The following is a 14,848-nucleotide window of genomic DNA, read 5'->3' on the forward strand; positions in this document are numbered from 1 at the left end:
GTGAGAGTTCCAATTGTGCAAAGAGGGAACTGAGAAACTCTCTCAAGTTCACATCACTAGTGGGTCACGGTTACCCACTATACCACGCTGAGTTTTCCATCCTTACCCAGAAGCTGCATCCCCCATGGTGTAATGGGCCTGCAGGGGCCCTGGCCCTTCCCATAAACACAATGTAGGGAGGTGGGAAGGGGCCTCTGGAAATCCTCTAAAACAATCTACAGTGAGGTTGGCAAGCTTCAGGATGGGTAGCGGTGGAGTCTGGATATTGAGTAGGAGGGGTGAAAGTGAAGGAGGGAGGAGGAAGCCAGGTTACTAAAAAGGAAGTGCAGTTTTGCAGAGTGCTGGCAGGATGTGGCTGATTAGCAACACATGATGGAGTTCTCAGATGGATCTGTTCTCCCACCCCCCTCTTTTAAGCCCATATTTCATTTTCCCTTGTGCCTGAGACCTACGAGTCCAGAAGGGCAAATCAGGAGCAACCAGTTGAGAAGTCAGTCATTTTGCCTTCCTCCTGGAGGCCCAGAAAAGGAGGAGTGCAGTTGCCACAGCAGGTCTGTCTCAGTGATGCCCTCGGCAGAGCCACATAGGGTACGGAAATATTCCCAAGTAAGGTGCTGGAGAAGGAACTGGGGTGTCCTCAGGGAAGCCCAGGCAGGGAACTTCCCCACAGGTCATCTTTCATGCTCTGTGTGCCTGGGCAGAATACAGGGCTCCCTCCTGTACCCACCCCCAACAGCATAGTCTCCTGGAGACAAAGGTCGTTCTGCAGCTGCCCTCCTCTGTCTGCTCTGCTCTGTCCCACGTGGCCAGCAGATCCTTCTCCCACAAACATTTCCATAAACGCAATCAGCCTGACATACTTTTATTGGGCACTCAGGGGTCACAGAGAAAGGATCATGGCACGCAATAGAAAACAGGAAGCAATTTGCTTGAGGTCACTCTCAAACTTCCCTTGACCATTCCTGGGGATTTCTCACTGGATGTTTTCTTCCGTGGCCACAGTGTCCACTGTCTCACCCCGCCTACCTTCCCTCCCTGCAGTCTTTTCTCTACAGGGTCCCAAGACTGTTGTCAAGCTGCTATGGATGACCCCCAAATCTTTCCCATCTACTCTAATTCAAGGGGACTTAACTCTCACAAGCAATATGAACTTTGGGATATTTTCTTCAACAAAAAACTGACATCTCTCTTATAGAAAATCAGCTTAAACTCTCACCTGTGCTTAAAAAAACTTCCAACACACAACCAGATTTTCTAAGAATCCTTTCTCAGAAAACAAACAAACAAACAAAAAACAAAAACATACTTTCTCCCTTCTATGCTGAATCAACTCTCTCCCTCTTTCCTTCTTTCTCTTCTCCCTCCCTCATCCACCAAGCACAGTTCCAGGAAACACTAGTAAGAGAAAAATTTGTGTAAAATCAAATTTATTTCAGGGGCTAATTTTGAAGTCTCCCATGAAGAGGATGCAATATTGGATGTGTTGATGAAAAGACAAAACACGTTTGTGTCTGTTCCAAGATGTAAAGCTGCGTTGACTGCAGTTGGTATCACATGTGGCTGCCTGTAAAAGCACTAACAATTCATGAATGTCAGCAGATGTCAACTTACACAGCTCACAACCGGGTGAAATTAAATTTCATCCACATGTCATTTATCTTGTGGACAAGAGTCTTAGAGATCATCAGACCAGTATTTTAAGCTTCTAATGCCATGACTCAGCCTTACTTTTTTAAGGGCTAGTTTGAGAAGCCCAATGATTCCTTTGAAATTAGTTGACCTCTCAATATTTCATAATGCTTTCCTATAGCTCAGTTCTACAGTAGGGAACTTGAGCTGAGGCAATGCTCTGTGAATACGTTTCTGACTTTTGTAGACCCTTCCTTCCCCCAAAATGTTTATTGTCAATGTAGATCTTAAATTTCAGGCCATGGATATTTGCCATTTCTTTTTTAGTCCCAAAGGATGCATTTGTTCCTTCCTCCTTCCTTCCTCTCTGGAAGGAAGCCTGCAGCCATGTCAAATGGCCCATCATTACACAAATCTGGAATGAACCGGATGTGGAGGCCACTGCAGTATAACACAGCATTTCTCTTGCAGACGATCAAATACAGATGGCATCATTTTGATGATGTCTGCCTTCTCAATCTTTTTTTCCAGATGGGTATTACATTTGGTTGGGCTATGTCTCTGGAGCCCTCTTCTTCTGCCTCTCTGCCTGGAAAATTCTTACTCTGTTTATGAAGCAGACAGAAAGCACTTCTCTAGGAAGCCTTCTTCACCTCTGGGATGGAACTGGTCTCTCTGTTTCCTCTGGGCCCTGACAGCACCTTAAGTATACTGTATGATAATCCAGACTCTTCAAGTATTGCATAGCTATTCAGAGCCTAGTCCATCTTGTCCCTAGACTGTTTCTGGAAGGACCCCAAGGCTGCATCCATGCTCAGTGGTGGAAACAATTCTGCAACAGATTGATGATGTGTCACCCTAGGTGCCACAGAGGGGAGCAATGGCACAGGTGCTGAGTATCTGTCATCTTTTGCAGAACACTTATACTAAATATTTGAAGAGTGCTTAACAAGTGACAGCAATTGACAAGTATTTTCCTGAGTGCTCTAACCTTAGGGAACACTAGCTGCCAGGTTTTTTGCTGCCTTGTTTCTACACTGCCCTGTACCCTCTTGGGGTGGGTAGTTCACCAGGATGCAGTTGTAACTGAAGCAATGCTGGTCCCTCTACACTCAAAGCCTTTTGTTCCTATCATAAAGAGCCAGGGTCTTCACGTATGTCAACAGTATGAGCCCATGACCTGGACACCAGGTTGCTGGAAGTCAAGGGATGCTCTTCATGTCTAGGAGGTGCTGTCTCTGCCATGTCAGCACCAAGGAAAAAAAAAAAAAACCCTCTTTACATGGCTGCTGATGAACTTCTCATTGAAAGCAGCTCAATATCCGTTTTTCCGTCCCAATCAAAGTGTGTCTCGCCTTCTCACAGCTTGAGGCTACCGTTTTGACACGGTCTCGCTTCCTGTTTACACCACAGGAAGCCAGAGAGCTGCTGCCACTGCTGCTACCACAGGAAGACACAGCAGGGAGAAGCCCTAGTGCCTCTCCCAGTTGCCCAGGATCTGGTATCTGCCCACAGACCAAGTCCTCCACAGAGGGTGAGCCAGGGCGGAGAAGAGCCAGCCCAGGTAAGCTTTCATTGAGATCTTCCAAAAGGAAGGGTCTTTTGAAAAAGGGTACAGGGATAAGATAAGAGCACAAACTGGCCTGAGGATCAGAGTGCTCTGCATTGATACTACCACTGGACCCGGCTGATCAATAGTCAAGGGTCCTAGGTGCTGGGCAGCAGCACCATGGAGGTGCTGTCCAGGGTGGGGAGCCTCCTGGGTAGACGGGTGATGTTGTGGGGGTGGCAGCAGGAATGTAGGCCATTCTGGATAATCAGGAGGATGGAGGCCTTGGAAGAGGTCCAAAGACACACCCACCCAGCCATCCTGGGCAGCTGCTTCTAGGATGCCAACATTCCAGATGCAACAGCCCTGCTGCATTCAGCATTTCTGAGTCAGAGAATGCAATACCAGAAAAGTATAAATAGCATTTACCAGTGGTCACCTCCTCCATGAAGTGGATAGCAAGGGTGTGTCCACATGGTACACCTGACAATGCTAAGACATGACTCAAATATGTATTTGCTTGCTAGAGAGAGCATAAGACTTGAAGTCAGGGAGTCCTGGATCTGTCTGTCATTAGCATGATTCTGAGCAACCCACTTTGCCTTTCTGAGCCCAGATTCACATGGGATGCATTCAGCAAGCACACATTGAATGCTGGCTTCGTGAGGCCCTGTGCTAGATGCTGGGGAGAGAGAGAAAGGGATGAGACCAGGTAGTCAGGTCCTGCCTCCAAGGAACAACTAGTAGTGGCAGGAAATAAACATATAGGCTATAAACCATGACTGTTTGAGAAACACTAGAGCAAAAGTTCATGAAAGACTTTTGGAGGGCTAAGGGACATTTTGGAAAGATCTAGCACATCTCACCCAGAGCAGAGGACCTGTGGGTGGAGGCTCCTCTCCCTTAGTCACCCTAATTGAGGAACACACTAGCGAAAGCAAACGCCTCAGTGTTTAACTAATGGGAGGTTGTCACTCTAGTCTGCAAAGGGCTTGCCTGTGGAACCTGTGCCTCCTGATTCTCTCAACAGCCCCTTACAGCCAAGCCATTCAAAAATGCAGAAACAGGCTGGAGGCCTGGGCTCACTTGCCAAAGGCCAGTCTCTTAGATTGTGCAGAATTTCTCTTTGATATCATCAAGGTGTAATGCTCCATGATTCACTTCTTTTGAAACCTGGCATTGAGACAAGGGACAGGAGGGATCAGAGTTCCTTAAACTGGGTTGCATTCTGGTAGCAGGCATCCCCAAAAGGCACACAGGCCCAGCCTTCCTCTGCCCCTAGGAAAGACAGCTGGGGCACAGTCTCCCTTACCCATGCAGATATGATGCTGGTTCAATGCTGGCTTCTGAGAAAGACTTCTATGTGCTCCAGGGCACGCCTGAGGTCCTGGCTGGCATAGAGCATTGCAATACCCTGCTGATCACATTACCAACACCCAGGCTGCATCCCAGGTATCTTCAATCAGTACCGAGGGGTGGGTGTCAGTATTTTTCAGAGCCCTCCAGATTCCAGTGTGTAGCCAGGGTTGAGAATCCTACTTCACAGATTTCTTTCTACCTGGAATCTTTTCATCAGCTTTTGAGGGAGGGAAAACACTCCTTTGCCAAGCAAGCTGATCAATGACCTGTGTAGAGGGAGAGCAGCAAACACACGGCTTCAGGGCCAGGCAGGTACATACATGAGAAATGCTGGCTGGGTAAGAGGGAGCATGAAGAGCTATGGGAAGCTGGAGTGGCCCCATTGGAAGTTGTGCACGGGCACCTTGCTTTTTAATGACATGGGTAGGCCAAAGCACAAACAGCTGTCAACTCATGACCTTTGTCTTAAAAGTTTAAATGGCAAGAGAATTGCTTTGGCTTTTACACATTTAACACAGTATCTTGGAGGCTCCTTAGTGCAGTAGAAAGGACATTAACTTCAAAAGTCAGGAGACATGGGGTCTTGCCTGAGCACTGCCATCAGATGGCCCCTTACCCTTCTTGAAATGTAAAATGCCAGAGATCGGCCCAGATATTCTCTGAGCACCCTTCTAGGCCTAAAACACTACGATACTGTGAGATTAACTCCTACTTCTGGTTCTTACTCCTGCCTTTTGGCAGCTCAGTCAGGTAATAGCACCTGGAGTTCACCCACCTGGGTGTCCCCCACTTCTGCTAGTCTCTTCCTCTTGAATACTTCTTGCTGTTCAGCTTGGAAACTAGAATTTAGGAAGAAAAGTCACAGTATGATGTAATGCACAGCTTTGGCCTTGTTTCTGCACTGTAGTGACCCAAACATCCCCGATAAAACACCCACTGCTTAAGAGGCAGGCTCGGATGGACTATAGCTTTGATACCACAGCCGAAGACCCTTGGGTTAGGATTTCCGACTGCATCAAAAACCTATTTAGCCCCATCATGAGTGAGAACCCTGGCCACATGCCTCTACAGCCCAATGCCAGCCTGAGTGAAGAAGATGGGACACAGGGCCACCCAGATGGGAACCCACCAAAGCTGGACACCGCCAATGGCACTCCCAAAGTTTACAAGTCAGCAGACAGGAGCACTGTGAAGAAGGGTCCTCCTGTGGCTCCCAAGCCAGCCTGGTTTCGCCAAAGCTTGAAAGGTTTGAGGAATCGTGCTTCAGACCCAAGAGGGCTCCCTGATCCTGCCTTGTCCACCCAGCCAGCACCTGCTTCCAGGGAGCACCTGGGACCACACATCCGGGCTTCCTCCTCCTCCTCCTCCATCAAGCAGAGAATCAGCTCCTTTGAAACCTTTGGCTCCTCTCAACTGCCTGACAAAGGAGCCCAGAGACTGAGCCTCCAGCCCTCCTCTGGGGAGGCAGCAAAACCTCTTGGGAAGCATGAGGGAGGACGGTTTTCTGGACTCTTGGGGCGAGGGGCTGCACCCACTCTTGTGCCCCAGCAGCCTGAGCAAGTGCTGCCCTCGGGGTCCCCTGCAGCCACGGAGGCCAGAGACCCAGGTGTGTCTGAGTCCCCTCCCCCAGGGCTGCAGCCCAATCAGAAAACTCTCCCCACTGGCTCGGACCCGCTTCTAAGGCTGCTGTCAACACAGACTGAGAAATCTCAAGGTCCAGTGCTCAAGATGCCAAGCCAGCGAGCACGGAGCTTCCCCCTGACCAGGTCCCAGTCCTGTGAGACGAAGTTACTTGACGAAAAGACCAGCAAACTCTACTCTATCAGCAGCCAAGTGTCATCGGCTGTCATGAAATCCTTGCTGTGCCTTCCGTCTTCTCTCTCCTGTGCCCAGACTCCCTGCATCCCCAAGGAAGGGGCATCTCCAACATCATCATCCAATGAAGACTCAGCTGCAAATGGTTCTGCTGAAACGTCTGCCTCAGACACGGGGTTCTCGCTCAAGTGAGTTTCTACACCTGGTGTTTCTCTGTATCTTTCTCATCTTTTTCTTTCTCATCTTTATTTTTAAAAATAATTCTATGTATCATTTAAAAAATTCTCAGATACACTGATTAAAGAATTGTTCTGCCTCTTTCTTTCCGTGTGTGTGTGCACAGATGTCTGAGAGTGTGTGTGTGTGTCTGTAGGTATTACACCTCCGCCTTCCATATTAAGGAGGAGTTTTCACGACACCTGGCTTCAGGAAGGCTGGGAGGTAGGAGGTGGGACTGGCTCCCTGGTGCATTGCTCATGAGGGCTGATGCATACCTGTGGAGATTTGGAAGGTTGATGCACATCTGAAATGTCCTGTGGTTACTCAGAAAGACCAGAATGAGGCCAGATTATCCATTGGGAATTCTTACTGCTCTCCAAATGGAATCCACTTGTACTCTGCACGTGGGTTCAACTCCCTGGTCAGGGAGTTAGGATGTCTGGGTCCTAGTCTCAGCTCAGGCACTGAGTCTGACTACGAGCAGGTTCTTTCCATGCTCACCCTCAGATTCCTCATCAGCTCAAATTAGGAGATGAATGAGACCTTCTTTGCAGAACCAAGAGGATGTCAGGCATGCCATGGGGTTCCTGCTGTAGGGCTGGGGCTTGGTCTTCCCTCTGATCAAAGTAGCTCTGCATTTATTAATTTTATTTATTGTTCTTATGCTGCTGGGAAATATCTGTAGAGTGAAGGGATGCTAGTATCTACTCATAGATTTGTTGCATCAAATAATATGCACATAAATGCTTGGCACCACACCTGGGATAGAATAATTATACAATTACTGTTATCTCTTTTTAATAGGATTGTTCATACTGTGTGTTGTTTCTCCCTATGAAAGCCTTTCAGAGCTGAGAGAATATACAGAGGGTCTCACGGAAGCCAAGGAAGATGATGATGGGGACCACGGTTCCCATCAGTCTGGCCAGTCTGTTATCTCCCTGCTGAGCTCAGAAGAATTAAAACAACTCATCGAGGAGGTGAAGGTTCTGGATGAAGCAACATTAAAGGTAGGTTTCCTTGGTAAGCATCTGCAGTAACCAATGGCTTATTATGGCTGTGTGGCCACCTTAGTTGGGCCAGAGGGGAAGTAGCTTGAGTAGCCTGCTGACATCAGACCCAGGTTGTGTCCTGTGATGGTTGGACATGGTAGCACTTGGCCACAGTAAGACTTTCCATTTGAAGAGAGCCTTTTAGCTTGTGAACTGCTTTCAAAAGAAGGGTTCAATGACTTCTTGCATCTTCTTTTGTCATTTTATAAATGAGAAAGGTAAGGCTCAATCAAGGTTACAAAACCTAGGTTTTCTGTCTCCAAGTTCAAGTTCAATGCTGTTTCCACAAACCATGGGCTGCTGTCCTGGCATGTGTCTGTTGTGGGATGCTGTCCATTGTAAACAATGTGGGTCACAAGAGCTCTCACCTGGAGCTTTCATTATTTCCACTGTGTATGGAGAGGTGGCTGATCCCAGGGCTCACAAGGCCCCCATACTTCAGTCAAGTCATTCTGAGAGTCTCACTTCCCATATGTTTTCTGAGCATGACCCAAAGGGGTGTGGGGAGGAAGTGGCCAGGCTGAGCTGGGGCCAGCAGTCAGATGAGCTCGGGCTCGTAGGTCCTGCACCCTCTAGGTGCTGCCCCAGGCCTACGCAGGCTTTTGGCACTAGAATGATCCAGACTAGGATGAGAGGATAAGGAAGTTCTCGTTTTCCATACAAGGAGGCCTCATAGCTGCAATTTCCACATCAATAATGTGGATGAGTCTGGTAAGCACAAGGTGCTGCTGTGCTGAGATTCTTCCTCTGTGGCTTTCACTCATCACCTGGGACCATCATCCCCCAGGACCTTACTCAGTGCAAATGAAATAACATAAAGAGCTGTTCTGCCTGAGCTGCTCTGGAGAGAGTATTTGCTTTCTAACCTGAGAAGAGCCTTCCACAAGGCAAGTAACCTGATACTTGGGTAAGAGTTGAGAGATTTGGGCTAGTGTTGGGGCTTGGAGGTGAGGGTGCAGTGAGGTACATTCATCCTTCCATGCTTTTGGGTCTTAGGGGCTCCAAGTCTTAGGATCATAGGGACAGCTGCAAGTCAGGTGCTCTAGTGGCCCTGAACAAGTGAATTCTTTGATATAAATTTACTCCTTAGTGCCAAGGTACAAACAGGTGTCCCAAGAGCCTGTAGGTGTATTTTGTTTGGTCTGCATGGTGATTTAAAAAATACTGAATTCTATATATGACAAAACCTGAATTGAAACCTGGACTTTTTTTAGGGAAGTGATCTGGTAGCGCTAGGTCTGTATTCCTATGTAGAGCTGACCCTTTGAGCAGATGTACTCGTTGGCTCTTTGCTGTCACTCACATCTGCCCATTTTGCTCATTGTAGGGACCTGCCTAATTCCTATAGGCATCTGAGTTTGAGACCCCTGCTCTAGACTGGAATAGGAGTCTCTGACGATGTCCTGGCTCCATGTGAGTCCTGGTCTAGGCTAGGAAGTACTGTAGTAGTGTGAGTGTGTGTGTGTCACACTTGCACACTGTGCATTGGGGCAAGATGTTAGCTGGATTTCCTTAGTGCTGCTGCTATGACCCATGGAGAAGTAGAAGAGAAGAAGGAGCAACCAACTCCTGCAGAAGAGCACTGACCCCTGTTTTGTTTTTTTTTACCTGAAGTCCTACAACCTGACTTCATCTCACACTGTCTAACATGCTATGATTTCTGACTGATTCATGGAATGCCCCCTGCCCGAGTGTGGATGGGGTGAATGAGAGAGGAAAATAATTATGCTTGCTGCTTTACATACATTTTTTTTCTTCTAAGCTTCCCATGACTCCTGAAGAGTCCATTCTTTACAGATGAGGAAACTGAGGTTTGAGGAGGTGATGTAACTTGGAGGCTGACCAAGCTGGGGTTTGAGATAACAAATCAGTCTGATGTCAGTCTGATGTTAAACTGTTTATCCTCTTGCAGTAAAATTGTTTTTGAATGTATGTATTTCCTCCTGCAGCAATTAGACAGCATCCATGTCACCATCTTACACAAGGAGGAAGGTGCTGGTCTTGGGTTCAGCTTGGCAGGAGGAGCAGATCTAGAAAACAAGGTGATTACGGTGAGTGGTCAAGTGAACCTGAGGTTCCTCCTTTAATTAACTTTAATCTTTGTTGGCCTAAAAATCCTCTAGCATTGAGGAACCTGAGGTTCAGAGGGGAGGTTCTGCTTCATGCTTGGATCTTACAGCCTGGCGATTCTAACGATGTAACAGAATTTTTCTAACACCAAAACAATTTAGAGAAGCAAAGAGCTTTGCTCCCATCATAAAAGCAAAACTACAGGTACCACATTTTAGTGATTTCCATGCATGCTATCACTCAGTCCTCTTAATTATTAATGGACCTCATTAAAGAGGCTGAGGCAGAGACATGAGATTTTTTTGTGTTTGTTTATCCCACATATCTTGCAGAAAGGGGACCAAGAAGTGATTGGAGGTAAAGAGTCAGAATTTCTAGGGGAGGAGCTATAAAAATGTCTAGACTGCCTATGAGAGTGCTTCTCAAAATGCATTCTGCCAAATGAGACCGAGCATTTCTCTATGAGAAAAGAATTGTTTGTTGAAACATTTTGGGAGTCCCCATAATACCCTGCCAATACTCAGAAATCTGCCATACAAATTTGCATTGTAGACCCTCTAATGCCTTTTGCTTAGAAATTTGCCATGCAAATTTGCATTGTAGACCCCCTAATGCCTTTTGCTTTTTAAAAGTAGACATTTTCAGAGCTTTTGTTTAACCCAGTATTCCTCAAGTTTCTTTGATTTAAAAAAAAATTTCCTTGGCCGGGTGGGTGGCTCACACCTGTAATCCCAGCACTGTGGGGGGCCAAGGTGAGAGGACTGCTTGAGCCCAGGAGTTTGAGACCATCCTGGGCAACACTGGGAGACCCTGTTTCTATTTTTAAAAAAATTATAGGAAAAGCCCTTTTCTTACACAATACCCATAAATATGTCATCGAATCAGTGTTTTGAGAAAACTACTTTGGGGAATTCTGACCTACGGCAGGTGAGGCAAAAGATTTTAGTTGGACTCCCAACTAGAATTGTGCTGATACAGTTTAGGACCTTGTGTTGGGATAGATTCTGAGGGCTTACCTGGTCATTATTGCTGGTGATCTCTGCTCTGGATGGAGAAGGAGGGAATGCTGGCCTCTGTGCCAGCAGCTCCAATCTAGGACACAATTATCTTTAATCTTTGTTGGCCTAAAAATCCTCTAGCATTGACTAACTGGTTCAATCCTCCTCCAGCAAGTATGTGGACTTGACTTGAGTGATTTCTGATCCTGACTTCCTTTGGTTTGCTCAGGTTCACAAAGTGTTTCCAAACGGGCTGGCCTCCCAGGAAGGAACTATTCAGAAGGGCAATGAGGTTCTTTCCATCAACGGCAAGTCTCTCAAGGGGACCACGCACAATGATGCCCTGGCCATTCTCCGCCAAGCTCGAGAGCCCAGGCAAGCTGTGATTGTCACAAGGAAGCTGACTGCAGAGTCCATGCCTGACCTCAACTCCACCACTGACTCTGCAGCCTCAGCCTCTGCAGCCAGTGATGTTTCTGTAGAATCCTGTAAGTTCTCCCAACTCCCACATGGGCCACATCCTCTTTGGCCATGTGTGGCCAGACCTGATGGGGCTACTCAGTAATTTGTGACCCCAAGAATGTGTGGCCTGCCTAGTACACTGTTTGAGATGTATGTCTGTGTTTACATGTGCCTGTGTGCAAACATGGGGGCAGCATCACCCCGGGCTCACTCGATGCCCAGGGCATCTATGGCCTGGGAGGGGAGAGGATCCCTAACAGACACCTTGTGTTTTTCTTAGCAGCAGAGGCCACAGTCTACACGGTGACACTGGAGAAGATGTCTGCAGGGCTGGGCTTCAGCCTGGAAGGAGGGAAGGGCTCCCTGCATGGAGACAAGCCTCTCACCATTAACAGGATTTTCAAAGGTGTGGGGTGTGTCTGGTTCTTTGTGGGTTCTCCAGTTGGGGGCATGTGGCCAGGCCCCCAAAAGGCTTCTGGGCACTTTCTGGGCTATGTTGGTTTCCCACAACTCCATGTCCTCTTCATAGGCATGCTGGTCTTTTTAGGGCTGAATTCTGCTTTTTCTACTTTTTCTCCTTTGCTCTGACATCCCCTGAATCCCTGGTGTGTTTTGATGGGTCCTCATAAACACCTAAGTCCTGGGCTTGGTTTGGGTTGGCAGGGCCAGGACTCTAGAGTGAGGCAGTGGGGCCCTGGCCTACGGTGCAAAATTTTAAAGGGGTGCCAAAATATGCAGTAACCCAGATCAATACTATTTTAATGCAGTGTGTGTTTTTTAAGTTAATTTTAGAAAAACATGTTGAACAAAATATCGAAGTTTAAATAAAGACAGTCTGACTTTGTACTGCACACTTGGCCTCATTTGCCTTACCCTAGAACTCGACACATCAGCTCCTGCCTTTATTTAAAATTTTGTTATTTGGTTCATCAGGGATTGGAGTATAAATCAGTCTGATATGGGGGTCACTTGGATTTCCCTGTGAAAATCATGAATGACTGTGGCAACCATGTAAAACCACCCCTGATTCTTTGGTGTTCCTCAAATTGGAGGTCTCCAAGCCACAGAGCAAGGGGTTGTAGAGAGAGGAGTACTAGAGGGGGAGGCAGGTGAGCTGGGTTCTAGTCCCAGCTCTGCCTGTAACATGCTGAGTGACCATTCCCTTCTGGGCCTGAGGCTCCTCATCCATAAAAGGAGGTAAAGAGGTACAGGTGTGTATCTGAGGGCTCTTAGGACTGAGACCCAAAGGGACTCTTAGCTCTGTCCCTCACCCACCATAAGCTCCTGCTGCCAACTGGTTTCATTACAGGAAGTTCTGCTGCAGCTGCAGAAACCCAGAAGGTACAGTGAGGCTTACATGGCATTCCCCCCAGAATCCATGTTAACCCCAATTCTGGGAAAGATATTTCTAATTTTTGAAGGTCAATTTAGAAGGAACATTGGGTTCAATGTCAAGAGGACTAGATTCTAGTGTTAGTTCTGCCACATGACCTTAGTAGCATGTCCTTGGACAAGTCACTTCACCACCACGGACCCATTTACTTAAATGTTTAGGATGAGACTGCCAGCTGCAGCGTGATGTGGGAGGGGAGATGCAGATTCTGAAGCCAGAAAGTCTGGCTTCCAGCCCAGGGCCTACCACTAGCAGCTGTGAAGCTCCGGGCCAGTTACTTGAGTTCTTGGTTTCCTCAACTGTTAAAAGGAAACACAAATAATACATCCCTCATAGGATTACTGTCATAAATGCAAAACATGAGCACAATGCCTTTTAAAATAATTGCCCAATACACTTTAGCTATATTTTCATTACTATCATTAGTATTGTCTTCTATTCTTATTCAGGATTTGTGAAGACCACTGTGTCAAATGGATGGGAAATTATCTTTTAATATAAACAAGTAAAATGGCATTGTTTTCACATGCAGCTTTGAAATAGTGGGGGGCATATATGTTTGTTTCCTTTTTTATGTAGACACAGAGGACTTCATGCCACTCAGAGGCAAGATCCCTGTAAAGATTGTTGCACAAAAGTCTCACTAGCCCTCTTCCCATACCACCCATTGCTGATGTCCTCATCAGATGCGGAGAACAAATGTGAAGGGGATAGGATATTGGGTCAGTGTCCAAAGCAGGGTCTAGGCAGGACTCAGTTCCCCAGAGTCTTCTATGAACTATGGACGGTGCTCCAGCCAGGCTAAGGCGTGGAGCTGCCTGATGGTTCCCTCCCCTGGAGACAGCATGGGCTATCCCTTTCCAAGGGCCATGGAGAGCTGCAGCCTGGTTCCCTAACCTCTGAGTCACCATCTTAAGAGATGCCTCATTTTAGAACCACCAACAAGCAAGCTCCCACGGGATGATGCCCCACTCTCTACCAAGCTATCCTGGCTCCCTGTAGATCAAGGAGAGGAGGCAACTTTTCTTGTTCCCCATCATCTGTGGAACCCATTATCTTCTCCCTTTCAGGAGCAGCCTCAGAACAAAGTGAGACAATCCAGCCTGGAGATGAAATCTTGCAGCTGGCTGGCACTGCCATGCAGGGCCTCACACGGTTTGAAGCCTGGAACATCATCAAGGCCCTGCCTGATGGACCTGTCACGATTGTAATTAGGAGGAAAAGCCTCCAACCCAAGGAAACCACAGCTGCTGCAGACTCCTAGGCAGGACATGCTGAAGCCAAAGCCAGTAACACATAGCTCCTATAACTGCTGATTCTCAGGGTCTCTGCTGCCGCCCTACCCAGATGGGGGAAAGCACAGGTGGGCTTCCCAGTGGCTGCTACCCGGGCCTAGACCTTCTAGGACACCACCCAGCAAAAGGGTTGTCCCTAAAGTAAGGGCAGAGTCACACTAGGGTAGTTGATACAAATTGTAGACCGTGTAAAAAGAGCTTAATGATAATATTGTGGTGCCACAAATAAAATGGATTGTGATTTCATATGAAATTCATGCCTGGCTTTGAAAAATGTTTCAAGTACTGTAACTGTGTCATGATTCACCCCCAAACAGTGACATTTGTTTTTCTCATGAATCTGCAATGTGGGCAGAGATTGGAATGGGCAGCTGATCTCTGTTTCACTTGGCGTCAGCTGAAGTCATGCAAAGGCTGGGACCGTGTGAGATTACTCACTCATACATCTGGCCGTTGATGTTGGCTGTTGGCTGGGAACTCACCTGGGGCTGGTGGCCTGAATGCTTATAGGTGGCCTCTCCTTGTGGCCTGGGCCTCCTCACAACATGGTGTCTGGATTCCCAGGATGAGCATCTCAGGAGTGCAAGAGCCATGTAGAAGCTGCATCTTGTTTATACCTTTGCCTTGGATGTCGCATAGCACTACCTCCACTATACTCCATCAGTTAGAGCTGACACAAACCTGCCTAGGCTTAAGGGGAGAGGAAATATTGCTGGGGTCATTTATGAAATATACAATTTGTCACATGAAAGATTTGCAAAATTGTTTTTGTTTGGATTGGAGAAGTAATCCTAGGGAAGGGTGGTGGAGCCAGTAAACAGAGGAGTCCAGGTGAAGCACCAAGCTCAAAGCGTGAACAGGTGTGCTGACAGAAGGAACCAGCATGTATATGAGGGTATCAAATAAAATTGCTACTACTTACCTACCACATGCCAAGCACTGTGCTCAGGGCTAAACGGACATTGCCTTTGGTGATCACAGCAGCTTCTACAGTGTATGGTTCTGTG

At 47.4% G+C, this 14,848-nt stretch overlaps 1 protein-coding gene across 3 annotated transcripts in view; it reads left to right on the forward strand.

Annotated features, from left to right (window-relative positions):
• The window catches only part of IL16 (interleukin 16), a 129,871-nt gene extending 115,777 nt beyond the window's left edge, over window positions 1-14,094 (forward strand). For 2 of the 3 annotated variants that reach the window (XM_073012393.1, XM_073012391.1), the window contains 7 exons: window positions 3,043-3,193; window positions 5,445-6,540; window positions 7,413-7,581; window positions 9,573-9,674; window positions 10,921-11,179; window positions 11,434-11,559; window positions 13,617-14,094. In XM_073012393.1, the coding sequence (XP_072868494.1) occupies window positions 3,043-3,193; window positions 5,445-6,540; window positions 7,413-7,581; window positions 9,573-9,674; window positions 10,921-11,179; window positions 11,434-11,559; window positions 13,617-13,810 (2,097 nt within the window). In that variant the 3' untranslated portion in view covers window positions 13,811-14,094. The remainder of the gene's footprint in view (window positions 1-3,042; window positions 3,194-5,444; window positions 6,541-7,412; window positions 7,582-9,572; window positions 9,675-10,920; window positions 11,180-11,433; window positions 11,560-13,616) is intronic. The other variant, XM_073012392.1, reaches the window with a different exon arrangement.
• Window positions 14,095-14,848: the final 754 nt, after the last annotated feature.

The sequence above is a fragment of the Chlorocebus sabaeus genome, chromosome 26, assembly GCF_047675955.1.
Source record: "Chlorocebus sabaeus isolate Y175 chromosome 26, mChlSab1.0.hap1, whole genome shotgun sequence".
NCBI classification, from domain to species: domain Eukaryota; kingdom Metazoa; phylum Chordata; class Mammalia; order Primates; family Cercopithecidae; genus Chlorocebus; species Chlorocebus sabaeus.